The following is a 22,864-nucleotide window of genomic DNA, read 5'->3' on the forward strand; positions in this document are numbered from 1 at the left end:
ATTTCTCAAAAGAAGACATGTGAAGTCCGACCATTTCACACTAGACCTACATTATACTCTTAAAAAATAACTAATTACCAAAAATGAATACTAAGTAATAATTTTTTTGTTATTAGAGATCTAAAAAGTATTTCATATATATGTTACATGCTACTCCCTCCGTCCCATTTTATGTGACACTATTTCCTTTTCACTCAGTCCCAAAAACAATGACACATTTCTATTGAAAATAATTTAACTTTATGAGATGATTTACCGCCACACAAATATCTAAGACTCATTTTGGACTACAAATTTCGAAAGACTTCATTTCTTTATTAAACCTCGTACTCAGTCAACCACCTTCATATAAAATGGGACGGAAGGAGTATTATGAAAAAATGCCTACAATGAAGTTTTGCGGTGGACCTTCCAACGTTATCAAACAACTTCTTCTAACCAAATTGTGCAATTAGAAGCATCATTAATATCATTTGGAAAAAAATTATTAGCCATAGCTTTGAAAAAATTTGAAGGAAAATCACTTGGAAGAAGTATGATGAAAGAAGAGATCGTGAAGAATGAGGCGAGGAGGCTGATTTGAACACTATATATAACAGGAAAAAAAAATTGAGGTATGATTACAGAAGATAGTGAAGACTGATGTGAGAAAATAGGCTGATTTCAAAAATTGACTTACTATGATTCTTATCATGTGTTAGATTCTCTTACTATATGTTGGTGTTCAAACGGTAAGATAAATGCAAATGAAAACATGATTTTTATACCAATGGGCTGAGTGAGACATACTTAAATGTCAGTGCATAAACTTTAGAGTCCATTATAAATCTTAAAATTCATTATAGAGATTTAATGTCGGTGCACAAAATCGGCACTATTAGTGCACAAAACTTATACTGACAGTGCAACATTAAACTTATACTCTCTGACTAATGCAGTTAATTACCAAAAATGAATGTTAAATAATAATATAAACATACTCAAGATGCTAGTTTGTACTAGGCATGCCTTTATACTAATGTAAATTGACACATTTACATTTTATCAAATTTAAGATGTTTTGTTTTTAAACAAAAAAATTGTAGCAGCATGTATAAGATATATGCTAGTTTATACATTGTCTTCACAAACATTAAGGTTCTCCTTGGTGATATTTTTACTTGGTGACAACTCAAGCTTTTGCCTTTTTTAATTTTTATTTTGCAGGATAGTATCTCTTTTTATTGTTGACTAGGTTGAACTTTCTTAAAAGAATGAAACGATTTGCTTTAGTTTTAATTGTATATTACTATTTTCTTGACTTTTGTTTTTTGTGCTGAATTTTAATAGGAGAGTTCTAGTGAGTTGAAAAATTATTTTATTCAACCAAACACATCAACGATTCTGGATGGGATTGAACAGAAGAGCATGATTGAACCAGTAACTTAAGGATTTGATATTCAAAGGCTAAAGAGTAAAGTATTAATCCAATAATTAAGAACACAAACAGAATAACCATTTAGGAATGTCTTATTTGATGGCTAATTCAAACATACATTTTCATTGACGGGACCTGCTTGTCGACAGACGACAATAATAACATTGACAAGGAGCCTGCTCGTATGAAGTGGATGCTTCTCCATTTATGGGACCTGACCCAACGTTTGGACTCGAGGAAATTTCAAAGACCTGCCTCTGATCAACCATCATGGGAGCATACATCGGAGGAGGAGCAACAAGCAATGGTTGCGTAAAGTGTTGAATCCATCTATTTCCAATTGCAAAATATTCAAATTAAAATATGGCTGATGAAATAAATCAAACTGCAAAATAACATATCCTCCTTTCTCTAAAATAAATAATTAATAAATTATGATTAGAAAAGAGGGTTGTGCTTTCTAACATAAAATGTATTTAAATAGTTATTAGATACGTTGAGCATAACTCTAAAGGCCAACTAGACATAAAGTAATAGTGAGAGGTCCTGAATTCTTATACTAGTTATATTCAAGAAAAGTTCAAGAAACATGTTCCTAAGGCAAGCTTGTGAAATTAGTTAATTATATTAAGGTTTGGGTATATATATGACAGCACAAGAGCCCTCCCCACTCAAAAAAAAAAAAAAAAAAAAAAAGGGCGGGGGGGAGAGTTAAATTTGTCCGTATACTATATGAAATTGAGTAACTTTGCCCTCCAAAACGATTGTGGCTAGTATTACTTCTGTTGTTAGGAAGAAAGTCTCATTTTTGCCTTTGGCTCCTAACGGAGCTCCAATATGAAGGCAATTCAAAACTATAGTAGAAAGAACGTGCACAATTTTTTTTTACCTTATTTCTCAAAGAAGACGTGGAGTTCGACCACTTCACACTAGACATCCATAAATACAAGAGCAAATACGGGTCGATTTGCTAACGAAAGCAGATATGAACTAGCCAAAAGTGTAACTAACGAATTTTGAATAATACGTGAACAAGTTTTGACATTACCGATGTAAAATAAAAAGATACTCACATGTTATTATTAAAAAGAAAAGGTTAAAAGGGTTAAAGAAAGAAGAATCTTACTCATTTTCTTGGACAGTACGGTTTTCGTCCATATAAGTACGAGAAAAAATGGAGCGGCCACCATTCATGATTTGGAGAGTATTACCATGAATATTTTGAGGTGTATTTTGGCGATTGTGTGTCAGTCCACTTGTGGCAAACATTCTTGATGGATCATTGTTGATCTCTTGCATTGTAAAACAACAATTAACATCACAAATTAAAGTGCATTTACATAGAATTAGATATGTTGAGCATAATTCTGAAGGCTAACCAGATATAAAGTAATAGTGAGAGGACATGAATTCGGATACTAATTATATTCCAGAAACATGTTCCCAAGGCAAGTGTGTGAAATTAGTTAATTACATTAAGGTTTGGGCATATGATAGCACAAGAGGCCTTCTCTCACTCCCACCCACCCCCACCACCCCCCCCCCCCCCAAAACCAAAAAAAAGAAAAAGAAAAAAAGGGAGAAGCTAGTGTTAAATTTGTTCATGTACTTTCTAAAATTGAGTAACTTTGCTCTTCAAAAATTTGTGGCTAGTATTACATCTGTTGTTAGGAAGAAAAACTTATTTTTGCCTTTGACTCCTAATGGAGCTCCAACATGAAGGCAATTGATAACTATAGTAAAAAGAACATGCAAATTGTTTTTTACCTTATTATTTCACGAAGAAGCATATGGAGTCCGGCCATCTCATATTAGACTTCCATTAAGAAAATACGAGTTCATTTGCTAACTTAAGTAGATATGAATTGACCAAAAATATAATTATAACCGATAGTATTACGCAATTTTAAATATAGGAACAAATTTCAACTTTTCCCCAAAAAAAAATAAAGAGATGCTCCTATGTTATTAAAAACAATAGGTTAAGAGGGTTAAAGAAAGAAGAATCTTACTTATTTTCTTGGCCAATAAGGCTTTCATCAAAAGTATTAAAAAAAATGGTGCGGCCACCATTCATGATTTGGAGAGTACTACCATGAATATTTGGAGTTGTACTTTGAGGATTGTTTATCACCCCACTTGCCCCAAACATTCTTGATGGATCATTGTAGATCTCTAGCCTTGTAAAACAACAATTAACACTACAAATTTAAGTGCATTTAAATAGTATTAGATATGTTTAGCATAATTCTAAAGGCTAACAAGACATAGGGTGCGTTCGGTGTGGAGGAAAACATTTTTCAAGGAAAATATTTTTCGGAAAATGTTTTTCAATTTTTTCATGTTCATTTGGTCAAAAATTTTAGAAAATATTTTCTTTAGGAAACCAAGTTTCTAAAAAATGAGAAAAGTGACTTCCCTAATAAAAGTACGGAAAACGAGTCCACAAGTGCATTCTACCAACCACCCAACCCACCCCAACCACCAACCACCAAACTCCAACCATTCCCACCACCCCACCCCACCCCCTGCCCCCTCTCCCAAAAAAAAATTAATTTTGTTATGAAAAAAAAAAGTTTTGATTTTTTTCTTTTGGTTTTTTGCACGCCCACCCCCCAACTACCAAACCCCAACCACATCCGCAACCCATGCACCACTCCCCCTATGCCGCACCCTACCCCCACCCTGCACACCCTCGCCCCCCTCCCCAACATTTAAAAAAAAAAAATCTTTTGGGTTTCTACACCACTACATCTCTTACCCCCCCCACCCCCATGACCACCCCCCTCCCAACACCCCACCACCCCCTCCAAAAAAATTAATTACTTTTAAAAGTTTTGAAAAGTTTTCTTTTTTATTCTCTACACCCCCAGCACGCACCCCCTACCCCCTCCCAAATTTTCTGCTTCCTATTTAATTTTACCTTTATTAAAAAATTATAAAACATGAAAGTTTGCATGGTTATTGGAGGGGGTTGTGGGGTCGTGAGGGTGGGTGGTGTAAAAATCTGAAAAAAGTAACTTTTAAAACTTTGTTTAAGAATTTTTTTTGGATTTTTTTTGGGGGGGTGGGGGGTGTAGAGAACCAAGAAAAGAAAATTTAAAACTTCAAAAAAAAAAAAAAAATTAAGGGAGGTGGGGAGAGGGGGGGGGGGTGGAGGGAGGGTTGTGGAGGCTAAAACCCCTGCAAATTGCAACTATCAACATTCGCAAATTGCTTTTTTTTTTCTTCTATAATGACTAATGCACAGTAACCACACTGACAGTGCACATAACTTATATTGGCAGTGCAACATCAAATTTATACTCTTAAAAAATAACTAATTACCAAAAATGAATACTAAGTAATGTAATTTTTTTGTTATTAGAGATCTAAAAAGTATTTCATATATATGTTACATACTACTCCCTCCGTCCCATAAAAAGTATTTCATATATATGTTACATACTACTCCCTCCGTCCCATTTTATGTGACACTATTTCCTTTTCACTCAGTCCCAAACAAAATGACACATTTTTATTGAAAACAAATTAACCTTATGAGATGATTTACCGCCACACAAATATCTAAGGTTCATTTTTTACTATAAATTTCGAAAGTCTTCATTTCTTTATTAAACGTCGTATCCAGTCAACCACCTTCACATAAAATGGGACAGAGGGAGTATTAGGAAAAAATGCCTACAATGAAGTTTGCAGTGGACCTTCCAACGTTATCAAACAACTTCTTCTAACCAAATTGTGCAATTAGAAGCATCATTAATATCATTTGGAAAAATATTATTAGCCATAGCTTTGAAAAAATTTGAAGAAAATCACTTGGAAGAAGTATGATGAAAGAAGAGATCGTGAAGAATGAGGTGAGGAGGCTGATTTGAACACTATATATCACAGAAAAGAAATTAATTGAGGTATGATTACAGAAGATAGTGAAGAATAAGATGAGAAAATAGGCTGATTTCAAAAATTGACTTGCTATGATTGTTATCTTGTGTTAGATTCTCTTACTATATGTTGGTGTTCAAACGAAAAGATAAAAGTAAAATTTTCACAAATAGCTACCTTTTAGCTGCTTCTAACAAGCTATAACTACAAGTTCATTATTTACAATTCGTAACTGGTTTTTCCTATATTTAGGTCCTGAACGCATCGCATAAATATAGCCAAAATATAAACTAAATACACGAAACTGTTGAGCAAATAATGTCTCTATTTAAGGGGGGAAAATCTTTTTCAAAGTAAACAGAAATCTGTTTTTAATGTTCTCATTGGTAGGTTTCCTAGGAAATCTATTTTTATTTTTTGGAAGGGTAAGTTTTATTTATCAGCAGAATCAAGAGAATACTATGGTGTGTGCAACTGATTTTTACTTCAATCAATTTGTGGAAAATACTACAAAAAGGATAGTGTTTTTCATGGTTTCATAAGTTTGCATGGTTATTGGAGGGGGTTGTGGGGTCGTGAGGGTGGGTGGTGTAAAAATCTGAAAAAAGTAACTTTTAAAACTTTGTTTAAGAATTTTTTTTGGATTTTTTTTTTTGAGGGGTGGGGGGTGTAGAGAACCAAGAAAAGAAAATTTAAAACTTCAAAAAAAAAAAAATAGGGGAGGTGGGGAGAGGGGGGGGGGGGGGTGGAGGGAGGGATGTGGAGGCTAAAACCCCTGCAAATTGCAACTATCAACATTCGCAAATTACTTTTTTTTTAATGACTAATGCACAGTAACCACACTGACAGTGCACGTAACTTATATTGGCAGTGCAACATCAAATTTATACTCTTAAAAAATAACAAATTACCAAAAATGAATACTAAGTAATGTAATTTTTTTGTTATTAGAGATCTAAAAAGTATTTCATATATATGTTACATACTACTCCCTCCTTCCCATTTTATGTGACACTATTTCATTTTCATTCAGTTCCAAAAAGAATGACACATTTTTATTGAAAACAATTTAACCTTATGAGATGATTTACCGCCACACAAATATCTAAAGTTCATTTTGGACTACAAATTTCGAAGGTCTTCATTTCTTTATTAAACCTCGTACCCAGTCAACCACCTTCACATAAAATGAGACGGAGGGAGTATTATGAAAAAATGCCTACAATGAAGTTTGCGGTGGACCTTCCAACGTTATCAAACAATTTCTTCTAACCAAATTGTGCAATTAGAAGCATCATTAATATCATTTGGAAAAATATTATTAGCCATAGCTTTGAAAAAAATTGAAAAAAATCACTTGGAAGAAGTATGATGAAATAAGAGATCGTGAAGAATGAGGTGAGGAGGCTGATTTGAACACTATATATAACAGAAAAGAAATTAATTGAGGTATGATTACAGAAGATAGTGAAGAATGAGATGAGAAAATAGGCTGATTTCAAAAATTGACTTGCTATGATTGTTATCTTGTGTTAGATTCTCTTACTATATGTAGGTGTTCAAACGAAAAGATAAAATGTAAATAAAAACATGATTTTTATACCAATGGGCTGAGTGAGACTACTTAAATGTCAGTGCATAAACTTTAGAGTCCATTATAAATCTTAAAATTCATTATAGAAATTTAATGTCGGTGCACAAAACCGGCACTATCAGTGCACAAAACTTATACTGACAGTGCAACATTAAACATATACTCTCAAAATACTGCAATTAATTACCAAAAATGAATGTTAAATAATAATATAAACATACTCAAGATGCTAGTTTGTACTAGGCGTGCCTTTATACTTATGTAAATTGAAACATTTTACATTTTATCAAACTTAAGATATTTTTTTTAATGAAGAAAATTGTGGCAGAATGTATAAGATACATGCTAGTTTATACATTGTCTTCGCAAACGTTAAGGTTCTCCTTGGTGACAACCCAAGCTTTTGCCTTTTTTTTTTTTATTTTGCTGGATAGTCTCTCTTTTTATTATTGACCAGGTAGAAATTTCTTAAAAGAATGAAACGATTTGTTTTAGTTTTAATTGTGTACTACTATTTTCTCAGACTTTTATTTTTTGTGCTGAATTTTAATAGGAGAGTTCTAGCGAGTTGAAAAATTATTTTATTCGGCCAAACTGTAACGACCCATTTGGACGTTTAGCAGTTTTAGGCCTAATATCCCTAAAACACCCTTTTCGTGGTCTATAACTTGCGATAACGGGTAATTCGGTTATTTAATTGACAGAGTAAATTTTAGAATATATGTATTTAATGTGTGTGAATAGTTTATTCATAGAAATAATATTTGCACACATATGAGGTGTAAGTGGGTAAATATGGTATTTGACGGAGTAGATAATTGGTTATATGTTTAATTTTAACGGGAGATTAATTACCTATAAGTAGCTTATGGTTAATGATTAAGGTGGACATCATGACCCTCTGCGTAGCAACAACTAGTGAGTAAGTAAATAAAGTGGCTAGGTGTGCAATTGGCTAAATATTGTATTGTAGTGGGATAAATGAATTAATTAAAAGTTGAGTGATAGGTGGCTGACCCACGTGGATCCTTAGAATGGCAGCAACAATTGACTCATGTATTATATATTTAGGTGGCACATTCAGAATATAGGTGTATTGTGGAAGTTAATTAAAGAATTACACCCCACATTCCATTATGAGAAGATTCCTTTTCATATCTCATTAGAAGTGAGCTAATTCACTTACAAAGGTATTATGCAACAACTTTTTTTCTCCTTGCACGAGAGTTAAGGGAATAAAGCAACTTGTAGTAATAATGTATGAGTTAGTGGGAGACAAAAAGGGATTAGCTAATAAATTAAGGGAATAAGTGGGAAATGACCCCTTTCCACGTGGGAGCCATTGTATAAGGTAAAAATGACTCATTGATTATATACAGATTTGGTGCTAATCTTAAAGTAACTCTACTATTATGAATAAGTGGTATGTTAACAATAATGCACCACGTGGGTCCGTAGCAATTGACAATGTGACTAAGCAAATTGGTGGCATTTGTTTTTTGGATGAATTGATTTCTGTGGAAGGTAATAACAAAATGTGGACCCCAAGGTCCATGATTACTTAAGCTTTCTTGTATAAAATATATCATTCATATAGCTGCCAACATATGTAATGTTAGGGAGATATTTTATTCAAGAAGCTAAAAGGAGGGCAGTAGGTTACTTTATCTTTGGTTGTCAAAAACGTGAATAAAAGTGAGGATTTAAAGAAGAAGAAAATCTGATTTTGGGATATTACTTTATAAGTTGTGAGCTGAGTTATTTGGGATTATTGGATGATTTTGGGGGACATTCCAACGTGAACAACAATTGTCCAAGTGGTAAAAAGAGGAGGGCCTCACAGTCCATATAGTCGAGAAATACATAATCATTTTGTGCACTAACTTATTATACCCCACCAAACATGCTAATGGAAAATTTGATCATGAATGATGGCATGCCTAGGGGGGCACGTGTTATCATTGCATGGCACATTCTCTGATTGATTCTTGATTTGTGAATTATTGAGTTGTTGTTTGTAAGTACTTATTTTAGAGGCTTGATGGACTCGAGGTTTAGAGATTTCCCCCTAGGCTTATAACCTGAGATATTGAAATCCCTTATGACTATCGTTACTGCAAGACTTTCATATGTGCTAGAGTTGTGACTGTGTTTGACTACTTATCTGCTTACTTGTTAGTCGCTTCTGGTTTATATGCGTGAACTAACCATTGTCGGCCTATGATACCTACGAGCCTTGTGTTGTGCTCATACTATTCTTGCTACACTCCTTGTGGAGTGTAGAGTTATTTTCAGGTGATGTTCGGAGTCTCACGACCGTTTCGAGGCATTCGTCAAAGGCGTTTGAGTGAGCTATTTGAGATCTTGCAACACAGAGTCTCTCCTTAGATTCCTGTTGTTCTCTATCCTTAAACAGAAGTCGTATCCAGTTTGAGTCTGTTATCTACTTCAAATTGTAAACTTTTTAGAAGCTCTTGTATAAGTCTAGACCAGGTTTTGGGAATTTCTTATAATAAAAGTATTTATTCCGCATGTTGTATCAAATTAAGGTAGCTACCTGAAGGGTTCGCCCATCAAGGAGGGTTAGTGTGGGTGCCCGCATGATCCATGATTTGGGTCGTGACAAATTGGTATCAGAGCTTAGGTTACTCGGTCTATAAGTACTTTATAAGTCCGTTTGTATGAGTTAATTAAAGAATTAGACCTCACATTCCATTATGAGAAGATTCCTTTTCATATCTCATTAGAAGTGAGTTAATTCACTTACAAAATGATTATGTATTTCTCGACTATATGGACTGTGAGGCCCTCTTCTTTTTACCACTTGGACAATTGTTGTTCACGTTGGAATGTCCCCCAAAATCATCCAATAATCCCAAATAACTCAGCTCACAACTGATAAACTAATATCCCAAAATCAGATTTTCTTCTTCTTTAAATCCTCACTTTTATTCACGTTTTTGACAACCAAAGATAAAGTAACCTACTGCCCTCCTTTTAGCTTTTTGAATAAAATATCTCCCTAACATTACATATGTTGGCAGCTATATGAATGATATATTTTATACAAGAAAGCTTAAATAATCATGGACATTGGGGTCCACATTTTGTTATTACCTTCCACAGAAATTAATTCATCCAAAAAAAAAAATGCCACCAATTTGCTTAGTCACTGATTGTCAATTGCTATGGACCCACGTGGTGCATTATTGTTAACATACCACTTATTCATTCATAATAGTAGTTACTTTAAGATTAGCACCAAATCTATATATAATCAATGAGTCATTTTTACCTTATACAATGGCTCCCACGTGGAAAGGGGTCATTTCCCACTTATTCCCTTAATTTATTAGCTAATCCCTTTTTGTCTCCCACTAACTCATACATTATTACTACAAGTTGCTTTATTCCCTTAACTCTCGTGCAAGGAGAAAAAAAAGTTGCTGCATAATACCTTTGTAAGTGAATTAGCTCACTTCTAATGAGATATGAAAAGGAATCTTTCTCATAATGGAATGTGGGGGTCTAATTCTTTAATTAACTTCCACAATACACCTATATTCTGAATGTGCCACCTAAATATATAATACATGCGTCAATTGTTGCTGCCATTCTAAGGATCCACGTGGGTCAGCCACCTATCACTTATCACTTGGACTATATTAACTCATTCTTTAATTACTCGGTCTAATCCTTCTGAAGTGCTTCCGAACGGACAAAGTCTATCAAATATATAATCTACATTAGAATACGAATCTAAGAGCACCCATATTGCTATACCTATATTCGAAACCAAAAAACGCACTCCAAAAAGTGGCCTTGGGCCCACAAGGGCAGATTTGGAATTTTATTGAAAAATAATTTCACCCATTATCTAAGGATCATATAATTCGGGCGGCATCTTCTCTAAATAATTCACCCCATGCGAACTCCAAATTAGTTCCAAATCACAACAACAACGCCAACAACCTTAGGTACATCTAATCCATAAAAACATAGCACCATAACAATCCTCATAATTCCACAAAATCCAATTCATATCTCAACAATTTCATATAAACAACTACAGCTTTAAATATCAAGATTTCTTCACTCTTAACACATAATCAATGACAACAAGTTATACGATTTCCTGCCATTAATCCGGTAGTTCTCATATCACAATTTTACCCATGGCCTGGAAGAATTTAAATATATCTTGGAGAGGAGGATTCTTACCTTAATTTAGTTGGGACAGATCCTACAATAACTTCACCATTTGCACCACTTCATCTTCTTCAACTTAAATCCTAACCTTGCTGCTCCTTTAAATGCTTAGAACACCTTAGGAATTTAATTTGTCTTGCAACACTTGAAGTTGGCCGTGAGAGCAGCCACGACTGTTGATAATTCCTTCTCCAAATCAAGATGAAATTTGTAGTTTAATGGTATTGAAGAGGGTTGGTTGTGAGCTTCAAGGAGCTGTTGCCATGGTCGTGTGGTTCTTTCTCTTTCAACTCAACTTTGGTGAAGATAAAGTGTTTCTCTCTCTAGTTCAACTTTGAGCAGATGAATTATGAATTAGGCTTTGTCATCCACTAATCATGATGCTGCCAGCCATGATAACACGTGCCCCCCTAGGCATGCCATCATTCATGATCAGATTTTCCATTAGCATGTTTGGTGGGGTATAATAAGTTAGTGCACAAAATGATTATGTATTTCTCGACTATATGGACTGTGAGGCCCTCCTCTTTTTACCACTTGGACAATTGTTGTTCACGTTGGAATGTCCCCCAAAATCATCCAATAATCCCAAATAACTCAGCTCACAACTTATAAAGTAATATCCCAAAATCAGATTTTCTTCTTCTTTAAATCCTCACTTTTATTCACGTTTTTGACAACCAAAGATAAAGTAACCTACTGCCCTCCTTTTAGCTTCTTGAATAAAATATCTCCCTAACATTACATATGTTGGCAGCTATATGAATGATATATTTTATACAAGAAAGCTTAAGTAATCATGCACCTTGGGGTCCACATTTTGTTATTACCTTCCACAGAAATCAATTCATCCAAAAAAAAAAATGCCACCAATTTGCTTAGTCACTGATTGTCAATTGCTATGGACCCACGTGGTGCATTATTGTTAACATACCACTTATTCATTCATAATAGTAGAGTTACTTTAAAATTAGCACCAAATCTGTATATAATCAATGAGTCATTTTTACCTTATACAATGGCTCCCACGTGGAAAGGGGTCATTTCCCACTTATTCCCTTAATTTATTAGCTAATCCCTTTTTGTCTCCCACTAACTCATACATTATTACTACAAGTTGCTTTATTCCCTTAACTCTCGTGCAAGGAGAAAAAAAAGTTGCTGCATAATACCTTTGTAAGTGAATTAGCTCACTTCTAATGAGATATGAAAAGGAATCTTCTCATAATGGAATGTGGGGGTCTAATTCTTTAATTAACTTCCACAATACACCTATATTCTGAATGTGCCACCTAAATATATAATACATGCGTCAATTGTTGCTGCCATTCTAAGGATCCACGTGGGTCAGCCACCTATCACTTATCACTCAACTTTTAATTAATTCATTTATCCCACTAAAGTGTTATTTTTTTACCAAAATAATTGACTCATAGTAGAGTGTTATTTTTTTACCAACTTGTCACCTTATATGTGTGCAAATAATATTTCTATGAATAAACTATTCACACACATTAAATACATATATTCTAAAATTTACTCGTCAATTAAATAACCGAATCACCCGTTATCGCAAGCTATAGACACCAAAATTAGACCATGAAAAGGGTGTTTTAGGGATATTAGGCCTAAAAATGCTAAACGATTCAAATGGGTCGTTACATCAGATTTTCGATTATAGGTATAGCAATATGGGCGCTCTTAGATTCGTATTCTAACATAGATTATATATTTGATAGACTTTGTCCGTTCAGAAGCACTTCAGAAGGAAAAGCTTTGGCGTGAAAGTTCGTGACACCTGTTCGGCATTGAGGTAGGTTACGGCTTACTTTATGTCTAGACTCCGGTTAGCAAAACGTATGTAGATAGTAGTGGTTGACGGGAAAAGCATGATAGGTCTTCAGGCGTGGTGTGGAGGTGAATTCCATCTAAGTTGGTATTGTCAGTTGTTATGTGGGCTTGTCGCCATTACTGTGATATTGTTATGTAGGCTTGTCACCATGGTTGTGATTTCATGTACTTGATATAATTCCCTCTCTTGTTATCTCACTGGTCATATGGAAGAGGAAGGTTGAATATTGAATTGCACTTCCTAGTACGAATCTATGGAACCTATGACTGCGGTGATTATTGAGGTTGATTTCATGCGAGGCATGCATCCCATATTCTATGTGTCATTTGATGTAATTATCACCTAGTTGTATCTTTATCACATACTAGTTCACTCACCTTATGAAAAGGAAGGGTAATATTGATTATTGAGCCATGGACAATAATATGACTTGTACTTGTTTATTGCATATGGGTGATATAGTTGAGACTGATATCATGCATGACATGCTTCCATACTTGTACTTGTTTATTGCATATTGGTGATATAGTTGAGACTGATATCATGCATGACATGCTTCCATATTACTTTTATGTTGTCCTAATGGTGAGGAGAGTGATTGAGAGACTCCGAGGTCTTTGCCGGAGATGAGAGTCACAGAGAGACTCCGAGGTCTTTGCCGGAGATGAGAGTCACAGAGAGACTCCGAGGTCTTTGCCGGAGATTGAATATGATTGAGAGACTCCGAGGGGAGATTGAGAGTAATTGATAGCCTCCGAGGTTTCTGCCGGAGAGCACGAGTGGTACATGGACTTCGCGGGTCCCCCATGGGTCATGACTATGAGGCATTGCCATGGCATGTGTGTACGAGAATGGAGCGTGAGAGGTGACTACTGCATTGCATAACATTTACATAGCACGACATTGCATTGCATAGCACTCCATTTGAATTGCCATTCATGTCATTGCATGGCACATTCTCTGATTGATTCTTGATTTGTGAATTATTGAGTTGTTGTTTGTAAGTATTTATTTTAGAGGCTTGATGGACTCGAGGTTTATAGATTTCTCCCTAGGCTTATAACCTGAGATATTGAAATCCCTTGTGACTATCGTTACTGCAAGACTTTCATATGTGCTAGAGTTGTGACTGTGTTTGATTACTTATTTGCTTACCTGTTAGTTGCTTCTTGTTTATATGCGTGAATTAACCATTGTCGGCCTATGATACCTACGAGTCTTGTGTTGTGCTCATACTACTCTTGCTACACTCCTTGTGGAGTGTAGAGTTATTTTCAGGAGATGTTCGGAGTCTCACGACCGTTTCGAGGCATTCGTCAAAGGCGTTTGAGTGAGCTATTTGAGATCTTGCAACACAGAGTCTCTCCTTAGATTCCTGTTGTTCTCTATCCTTAAACAGAAGTCGTATCCAGTTTGAGTCTGTTATCTACTTCAAATTGTAAACTTTTTAGAAGCTCTTGTATAAGTCTAGACCAGGTTTTGGGAATTTCTTATAATAAAAGTATTTATTCCGCATGTTGTATCAAATTAAGGTAGCTACCTGAAGGGTTCGCCCATCAAGGAGGGTTAGTGTGGGTGCCCGCATGATCCATGATTTGGGTCGTGACAAATTGGTATCAGAGCTTAGGTTACTCGGTCTATAAGTACTTTATAAGTCCGTTTGTATGAGTTAATTAAAGAATTAGACCTCACATTCCATTATGAGAAGATTCCTTTTCATATCTCATTAGAAGTGAGTTAATTCACTTACAAAATGATTATGTATTTCTCGACTATATGGACTGTGAGGCCCTCTTCTTTTTACCACTTGGACAATTGTTGTTCACGTTGGAATGTCCCCCAAAATCATCCAATAATCCCAAATAACTCAGCTCACAACTGATAAACTAATATCCCAAAATCAGATTTTCTTCTTCTTTAAATCCTCACTTTTATTCACGTTTTTGACAACCAAAGATAAAGTAACCTACTGCCCTCCTTTTAGCTTTTTGAATAAAATATCTCCCTAACATTACATATGTTGGCAGCTATATGAATGATATATTTTATACAAGAAAGCTTAAATAATCATGGACATTGGGGTCCACATTTTGTTATTACCTTCCACAGAAATTAATTCATCCAAAAAAAAAAATGCCACCAATTTGCTTAGTCACTGATTGTCAATTGCTATGGACCCACGTGGTGCATTATTGTTAACATACCACTTATTCATTCATAATAGTAGTTACTTTAAGATTAGCACCAAATCTATATATAATCAATGAGTCATTTTTACCTTATACAATGGCTCCCACGTGGAAAGGGGTCATTTCCCACTTATTCCCTTAATTTATTAGCTAATCCCTTTTTGTCTCCCACTAACTCATACATTATTACTACAAGTTGCTTTATTCCCTTAACTCTCGTGCAAGGAGAAAAAAAAGTTGCTGCATAATACCTTTGTAAGTGAATTAGCTCACTTCTAATGAGATATGAAAAGGAATCTTTCTCATAATGGAATGTGGGGGTCTAATTCTTTAATTAACTTCCACAATACACCTATATTCTGAATGTGCCACCTAAATATATAATACATGCGTCAATTGTTGCTGCCATTCTAAGGATCCACGTGGGTCAGCCACCTATCACTTATCACTTGGACTATATTAACTCATTCTTTAATTACTCGGTCTAATCCTTCTGAAGTGCTTCCGAACGGACAAAGTCTATCAAATATATAATCTACATTAGAATACGAATCTAAGAGCACCCATATTGCTATACCTATATTCGAAACCAAAAAACGCACTCCAAAAAGTGGCCTTGGGCCCACAAGGGCAGATTTGGAATTTTATTGAAAAATAATTTCACCCATTATCTAAGGATCATATAATTCGGGCGGCATCTTCTCTAAATAATTCACCCCATGCGAACTCCAAATTAGTTCCAAATCACAACAACAACGCCAACAACCTTAGGTACATCTAATCCATAAAAACATAGCACCATAACAATCCTCATAATTCCACAAAATCCAATTCATATCTCAACAATTTCATATAAACAACTACAGCTTTAAATATCAAGATTTCTTCACTCTTAACACATAATCAATGACAACAAGTTATACGATTTCCTGCCATTAATCCGGTAGTTCTCATATCACAATTTTACCCATGGCCTGGAAGAATTTAAATATATCTTGGAGAGGAGGATTCTTACCTTAATTTAGTTGGGACAGATCCTACAATAACTTCACCATTTGCACCACTTCATCTTCTTCAACTTAAATCCTAACCTTGCTGCTCCTTTAAATGCTTAGAACACCTTAGGAATTTAATTTGTCTTGCAACACTTGAAGTTGGCCGTGAGAGCAGCCACGACTGTTGATAATTCCTTCTCCAAATCAAGATGAAATTTGTAGTTTAATGGTATTGAAGAGGGTTGGTTGTGAGCTTCAAGGAGCTGTTGCCATGGTCGTGTGGTTCTTTCTCTTTCAACTCAACTTTGGTGAAGATAAAGTGTTTCTCTCTCTAGTTCAACTTTGAGCAGATGAATTATGAATTAGGCTTTGTCATCCACTAATCATGATGCTGCCAGCCATGATAACACGTGCCCCCCTAGGCATGCCATCATTCATGATCAGATTTTCCATTAGCATGTTTGGTGGGGTATAATAAGTTAGTGCACAAAATGATTATGTATTTCTCGACTATATGGACTGTGAGGCCCTCCTCTTTTTACCACTTGGACAATTGTTGTTCACGTTGGAATGTCCCCCAAAATCATCCAATAATCCCAAATAACTCAGCTCACAACTTATAAAGTAATATCCCAAAATCAGATTTTCTTCTTCTTTAAATCCTCACTTTTATTCACGTTTTTGACAACCAAAGATAAAGTAACCTACTGCCCTCCTTTTAGCTTCTTGAATAAAATATCTCCCTAACATTACATATGTTGGCAGCTATATGAATGATATATTTTATACAAGAAAGCTTAAGTAATCATGCACCTTGGGGTCCACATTTTGTTATTACCTTCCACAGAAATCAATTCATCCAAAAAAAAAAATGCCACCAATTTGCTTAGTCACTGATTGTCAATTGCTATGGACCCACGTGGTGCATTATTGTTAACATACCACTTATTCATTCATAATAGTAGAGTTACTTTAAAATTAGCACCAAATCTGTATATAATCAATGAGTCATTTTTACCTTATACAATGGCTCCCACGTGGAAAGGGGTCATTTCCCACTTATTCCCTTAATTTATTAGCTAATCCCTTTTTGTCTCCCACTAACTCATACATTATTACTACAAGTTGCTTTATTCCCTTAACTCTCGTGCAAGGAGAAAAAAAAGTTGCTGCATAATACCTTTGTAAGTGAATTAGCTCACTTCTAATGAGATATGAAAAGGAATCTTCTCATAATGGAATGTGGGGGTCTAATTCTTTAATTAACTTCCACAATACACCTATATTCTGAATGTGCCACCTAAATATATAATACATGCGTCAATTGTTGCTGCCATTCTAAGGATCCACGTGGGTCAGCCACCTATCACTTATCACTCAACTTTTAATTAATTCATTTATCCCACTAAAGTGTTATTTTTTTACCAAAATAATTGACTCATAGTAGAGTGTTATTTTTTTACCAACTTGTCACCTTATATGTGTGCAAATAATATTTCTATGAATAAACTATTCACACACATTAAATACATATATTCTAAAATTTACTCGTCAATTAAATAACCGAATCACCCGTTATCGCAAGCTATAGACACCAAAATTAGACCATGAAAAGGGTGTTTTAGGGATATTAGGCCTAAAAATGCTAAACGATTCAAATGGGTCGTTACATCAGATTTTCGATTATAGGTATAGCAATATGGGCGCTCTTAGATTCGTATTCTAACATAGATTATATATTTGATAGACTTTGTCCGTTCAGAAGCACTTCAGAAGGAAAAGCTTTGGCGTGAAAGTTCGTGACACCTGTTCGGCATTGAGGTAGGTTACGGCTTACTTTATGTCTAGACTCCGGTTAGCAAAACGTATGTAGATAGTAGTGGTTGACGGGAAAAGCATGATAGGTCTTCAGGCGTGGTGTGGAGGTGAATTCCATCTAAGTTGGTATTGTCAGTTGTTATGTGGGCTTGTCGCCATTACTGTGATATTGTTATGTAGGCTTGTCACCATGGTTGTGATTTCATGTACTTGATATAATTCCCTCTCTTGTTATCTCACTGGTCATATGGAAGAGGAAGGTTGAATATTGAATTGCACTTCCTAGTACGAATCTATGGAACCTATGACTGCGGTGATTATTGAGGTTGATTTCATGCGAGGCATGCATCCCATATTCTATGTGTCATTTGATGTAATTATCACCTAGTTGTATCTTTATCACATACTAGTTCACTCACCTTATGAAAAGGAAGGGTAATATTGATTATTGAGCCATGGACAATAATATGACTTGTACTTGTTTATTGCATATGGGTGATATAGTTGAGACTGATATCATGCATGACATGCTTCCATACTTGTACTTGTTTATTGCATATTGGTGATATAGTTGAGACTGATATCATGCATGACATGCTTCCATATTACTTTTATGTTGTCCTAATGGTGAGGAGAGTGATTGAGAGACTCCGAGGTCTTTGCCGGAGATGAGAGTCACAGAGAGACTCCGAGGTCTTTGCCGGAGATGAGAGTCACAGAGAGACTCCGAGGTCTTTGCCGGAGATTGAATATGATTGAGAGACTCCGAGGGGAGATTGAGAGTAATTGATAGCCTCCGAGGTTTCTGCCGGAGAGCACGAGTGGTACATGGACTTCGCGGGTCCCCCATGGGTCATGACTATGAGGCATTGCCATGGCATGTGTGTACGAGAATGGAGCGTGAGAGGTGACTACTGCATTGCATAACATTTACATAGCACGACATTGCATTGCATAGCACTCCATTTGAATTGCCATTCATGTCATTGCATGGCACATTCTCTGATTGATTCTTGATTTGTGAATTATTGAGTTGTTGTTTGTAAGTATTTATTTTAGAGGCTTGATGGACTCGAGGTTTATAGATTTCTCCCTAGGCTTATAACCTGAGATATTGAAATCCCTTGTGACTATCGTTACTGCAAGACTTTCATATGTGCTAGAGTTGTGACTGTGTTTGATTACTTATTTGCTTACCTGTTAGTTGCTTCTTGTTTATATGCGTGAATTAACCATTGTCGGCCTATGATACCTACGAGTCTTGTGTTGTGCTCATACTACTCTTGCTACACTCCTTGTGGAGTGTAGAGTTATTTTCAGGAGATGTTCGGAGTCTCATGACCGTTTCGAGGCATTCGTCAAAGGCGTTTGGGTGAGCTATTTGAGATCTTGCAACCCAGAGTCTCTCCTTAGATTTCTGTTGTTCTCTATGCTTAAACAGAAGTCATATCCAGTTTGAGTCTGTTATCTACTTCAAATCGTAAACTTCTTAGAAGCTCTTGTATGAGTCTAGACCAGGTTTTGAGAATTTCTTATAATAAAAGTATTTATTCCGCATGTTGTATCAAATTAAAGTAGTTACCTGAAGGGTTCGCCCACCAGGGAGGGTTAGTGTGGGTGCCCGCATGATCCATGATTTGGGTCGTGACAAGTTGGTATCAAAGTTTAGGTTACCCGGTCCATAAGTACAAGAGCAATGTCTAGTAGAGTCCTACTTATGGGTGTGTTGTGCGCCACACTTATAATTGGGAGGCTATGGGACATCTAGGAAACTTCAGATTCTTTCATTATTTCGTGCTACTTCATTCAAATTGGTATCTAGTTGATCCCAATTGGTATCTGAACTTCTCTGTTTTACCTTCTCCCGGATGATGGGAGCTCGTCCTTAAATTCTTGCGCGAACGGTTGTTTCCGACATGTTGTGGTACAGTACGAGCTGTGTTGTCCTATTTTGGATGCGTGACTAAGTTCGATTTCTAGCTATGACTTGAGGTTTCAGCTGTGTGGAGTCGTGATTAGGCTCGTTATTGTGATGTTGGTTGAAGAGATGGGAGAGGTGATTCATAGGGTCATAGGATCTCCATATTTATAGTATTGGGTTTTCTCGAAAGGGGCAAGAGTGCATTTATGGCTTAATAAGAGCGATTTGTTCGATGATATGATCGGTTTTGGGAAGCGTATAGCAAAGTAAGAGTTTTTATGGTATTTTGGTAAGAGTGTTATTGTGATGATATGACAAAGGCGTAAAAAAAAAACCAATATTTTGATAAGAGTGTTATTTTTTTTTCCATCTAAAATGAGAAGAAAGATAAGCATATATAGTCCCTACCTACTGAAAACGTGGAAGCAACATATGTTTACTCAGTTATCCAAAGCCACAATCCTTGAATAATTTCTCTTGTATGGTCATATCTAGGGCTGGCAATATGGTTAAAAGAAAATAAGTAACCATCCAATCCGACCTATTAAAAATAGGTTGGATAACTGACCATTTAAAAATGGATCAAATATGGATATTATCCACTAAAAATGGATATCCAGATGGATAATATGGATATCCATATTATCAATACCCATTTATTTGCTTGTTGGTTTTCATGAGCTCTTGCTTTCTGGGAGTCAAAGCTTATTTTGGGTTTTAGTTAGCTTGTATTCTCACCTGACTATTCCTAAAACCATGGATAATATGGATATCCATATTATTCGTCAGTTAACCCACTTATTATCCGTGTTAAATATGGGTGGGTCGGATATTTTATCCGCTTTCGTTTAACCCCTTTTCGACCCGCCCGTTTTCCATTATTGTGCAGTCAGACCATAGCGGTCATCTGTATAGAAACAGAATACACAAGTAAAATGGAAGTAATACATATTGTAGAAAGTGGCATGTGAGAAACTTACGGGGCAATCAACAAAAGATACATGCCTCAGCAATTTCATTTTGCAGTTCTCAAAACCAGGGACGTCACACATGGGACTGTCTTCTTTTCCACTTCCATAAGCCCTGGAAAGGATTTCTGTTACAACACAAGCTACCAGAGAAGCACAAGAACAATTCTGTCTAAAACAAGGACTCACTTGTAGCACGCGGGTCTAGGACAGCGGTCTTCTTCACATTTATATATCTTAGCATTTGCATATCCAAGCTTAATTGTAATATTACGCTCTAGCTCATTTTTAAAACGAACAGTCTGCACAAATAAGTGGTATAGTTATTTGCAGTCTCACTACTAACACATAGCAAAATAAGTAACACGAAACAAAGATCAGACCAAAATATGAACTTATAAATCAACATCTAAAAAGTATCAATCAAGCTAACCCAATACAAATAAGAAAATTAACTTCCGAAAAAGCTGATTACTCCAGCATAATATTCCCAAACTACTAATACAGGCTCTCTTGCGTGTTGCAATATAGGCTAATATAATAGTATCTTTGATTCATAATCACCATACTAAATAGGAGCGCTCATAATAAAAAGAAAAGGACAAAACTCAGAAATGCTTTGTACTTGATGAAGTAAATAGCAACTTAGCCGTAGATGTCTTTGATCTCCAGCAAATATAGTTGTTCGCAAAAATACATAGGTAAATAAGTATCTATATTTACAGTTTGCTAAGATCAACATATCATTAAAAGGTCTGAAATTTTAAACACAGACATACCTGCACACCAGATATAGCTTTTACAACTGTTGACTTCCCATGAGCCACATGGCCAATAGTGCCTAAGATATGAAATTGCATTTCAGTAATTCAAGTAACTAATAAAGAGTAAAAACAGATTGTTTGGAGAGAGAAGGGACGAAAAACAGAAGAAGTTAATATTACATATACGAAATGATGTAAGCACATGTCGCATTCAAGGATCAATAATAATTTAATTACTAGTTTACCAATGTTTATTGTTGCCTGACGAGAAATAACTTCAGGCGACAGCGGATGTAGCTTTGTCACATCCAATTTACTTAGGTCTTGCTCCATCAATCCTTTCCGAGACATTTTGGAACAAAGACAAAGAAAGTCGTCTTCAAAACCATCTACGACTTATTAAAGAAAGTTGAGCAACAGATCAACCTACTCAATGCATAGGGTTACAGACAATACAGCTTAATCGCCAAAGTTGTTTCGTTAAGCAAAGAATATTTAGAACGACTCATTATTAACTTTGTTTTATTGTCAATTCCATACCAAGGAGATGGAACATCGCTGATCAAAAACCAATCACCACCCACCCACCATTGATCAGACACAGAACCAGGATTTAAATTTAATGGGTTCAAACTTAAGATTTCTAGTATTGAAGTTCTTACAATGTTAAAATTCTAGGTTCAGGTCTAATATTTTTTTGAAATTTTAGTCGGTTTCCGCCCCTGCCATTGATGATATTCATGAGATAATTTTTACACCCTAGCATCTCGAATCGACATCATTTTTTATTTTATTTTAAACAAATGCATCACCACTTGACACTAATATATATATATATATATATATATATATATATTTCATTTTACTACTAGTAGTATCTGAGTTAGCTTGCACGCACATCTCGACTACTCCATTAAGTACCTCTATCCAACAAAAATTAAACGGATGGAAGAATTCACTTAGTGTTTTCTCAGCTAGGATTGGAACCTTGTTAGATTGAAATTTAAAGTCATAAGTTTCAACATTTTACATAGTTGTGGCATATGCATACATTCCTGTAATAGCAATTTCCAAAGTTTCCACTTAAACATATCCCCACCAAAAAAAAAAAAGGAAGAAGCAAAAATAGACACCAATAACAACTCAAAACATCAACTGTACTTCTTTTTAATAAAGATTCAATACCATTACTATATATTATACATGAAATATAGAAGCAAACACAGCAACCTGTTAATCCAAACAACGAAAA

At 35.4% G+C, this 22,864-nt stretch overlaps 1 protein-coding gene across 2 annotated transcripts; it reads right to left on the reverse strand.

Moving 5' to 3' along the window:
• Positions 1-1,384: 1,384 nt before the first annotated feature.
• LOC132640219 (uncharacterized) lies at positions 1,385-22,454 on the reverse strand. 2 transcript variants are annotated; one of them, XM_060356720.1, is made up of 6 exons: positions 21,858-22,454; positions 21,628-21,689; positions 21,038-21,150; positions 20,861-20,963; positions 2,544-2,707; positions 1,385-1,747 (listed from the first exon to the last, which is right to left on the reverse strand). In XM_060356720.1, the coding sequence occupies exons 1-6, from the start codon at positions 21,961-21,963 to the stop codon at positions 1,540-1,542; spliced, it is 756 nt and encodes a 251-aa protein (XP_060212703.1). In that variant the 5' UTR covers positions 21,964-22,454; the 3' UTR covers positions 1,385-1,539. The 2 variants fall into 2 exon arrangements, 1 of the variants encoding a protein (XP_060212703.1); XR_009582181.1 differs by lacking the exon at positions 1,385-1,747 and adding an exon at positions 3,430-3,597 and having other exon boundaries at positions 2,579-2,709; positions 21,858-22,449.
• Between the last annotated feature and the right edge of the window lie 410 nt (positions 22,455-22,864).

Source organism: Lycium barbarum, chromosome 5 (assembly GCF_019175385.1).
Source record: "Lycium barbarum isolate Lr01 chromosome 5, ASM1917538v2, whole genome shotgun sequence".
Classification (NCBI taxonomy): Eukaryota; Viridiplantae; Streptophyta; class Magnoliopsida; order Solanales; family Solanaceae; genus Lycium; species Lycium barbarum.

What these genes read in the sequence shown, in the direction of transcription:
- LOC132640219 (XM_060356720.1), bottom strand. Translation starts at nt 21,963, where the DNA reads ATGTCTCGGAAAGGATTGATGGAGCAAGACCTAAGTAAATTGGATGTG. An exon ending in AAGCTATATCTGGTGTGCAG is followed by an intron (nt 21,151 to 21,627) that starts GTATGTCTGTGT and finishes TTATTTGTGCAG; the next exon opens with ACTGTTCGTTTTAAAAATGA. An exon ending in CGTACTGTCCAAGAAAATGA is followed by an intron (nt 1,748 to 2,543) that starts GTAAGATTCTTC and finishes AATTGGAAATAG; the next exon opens with ATGGATTCAACACTTTACGC.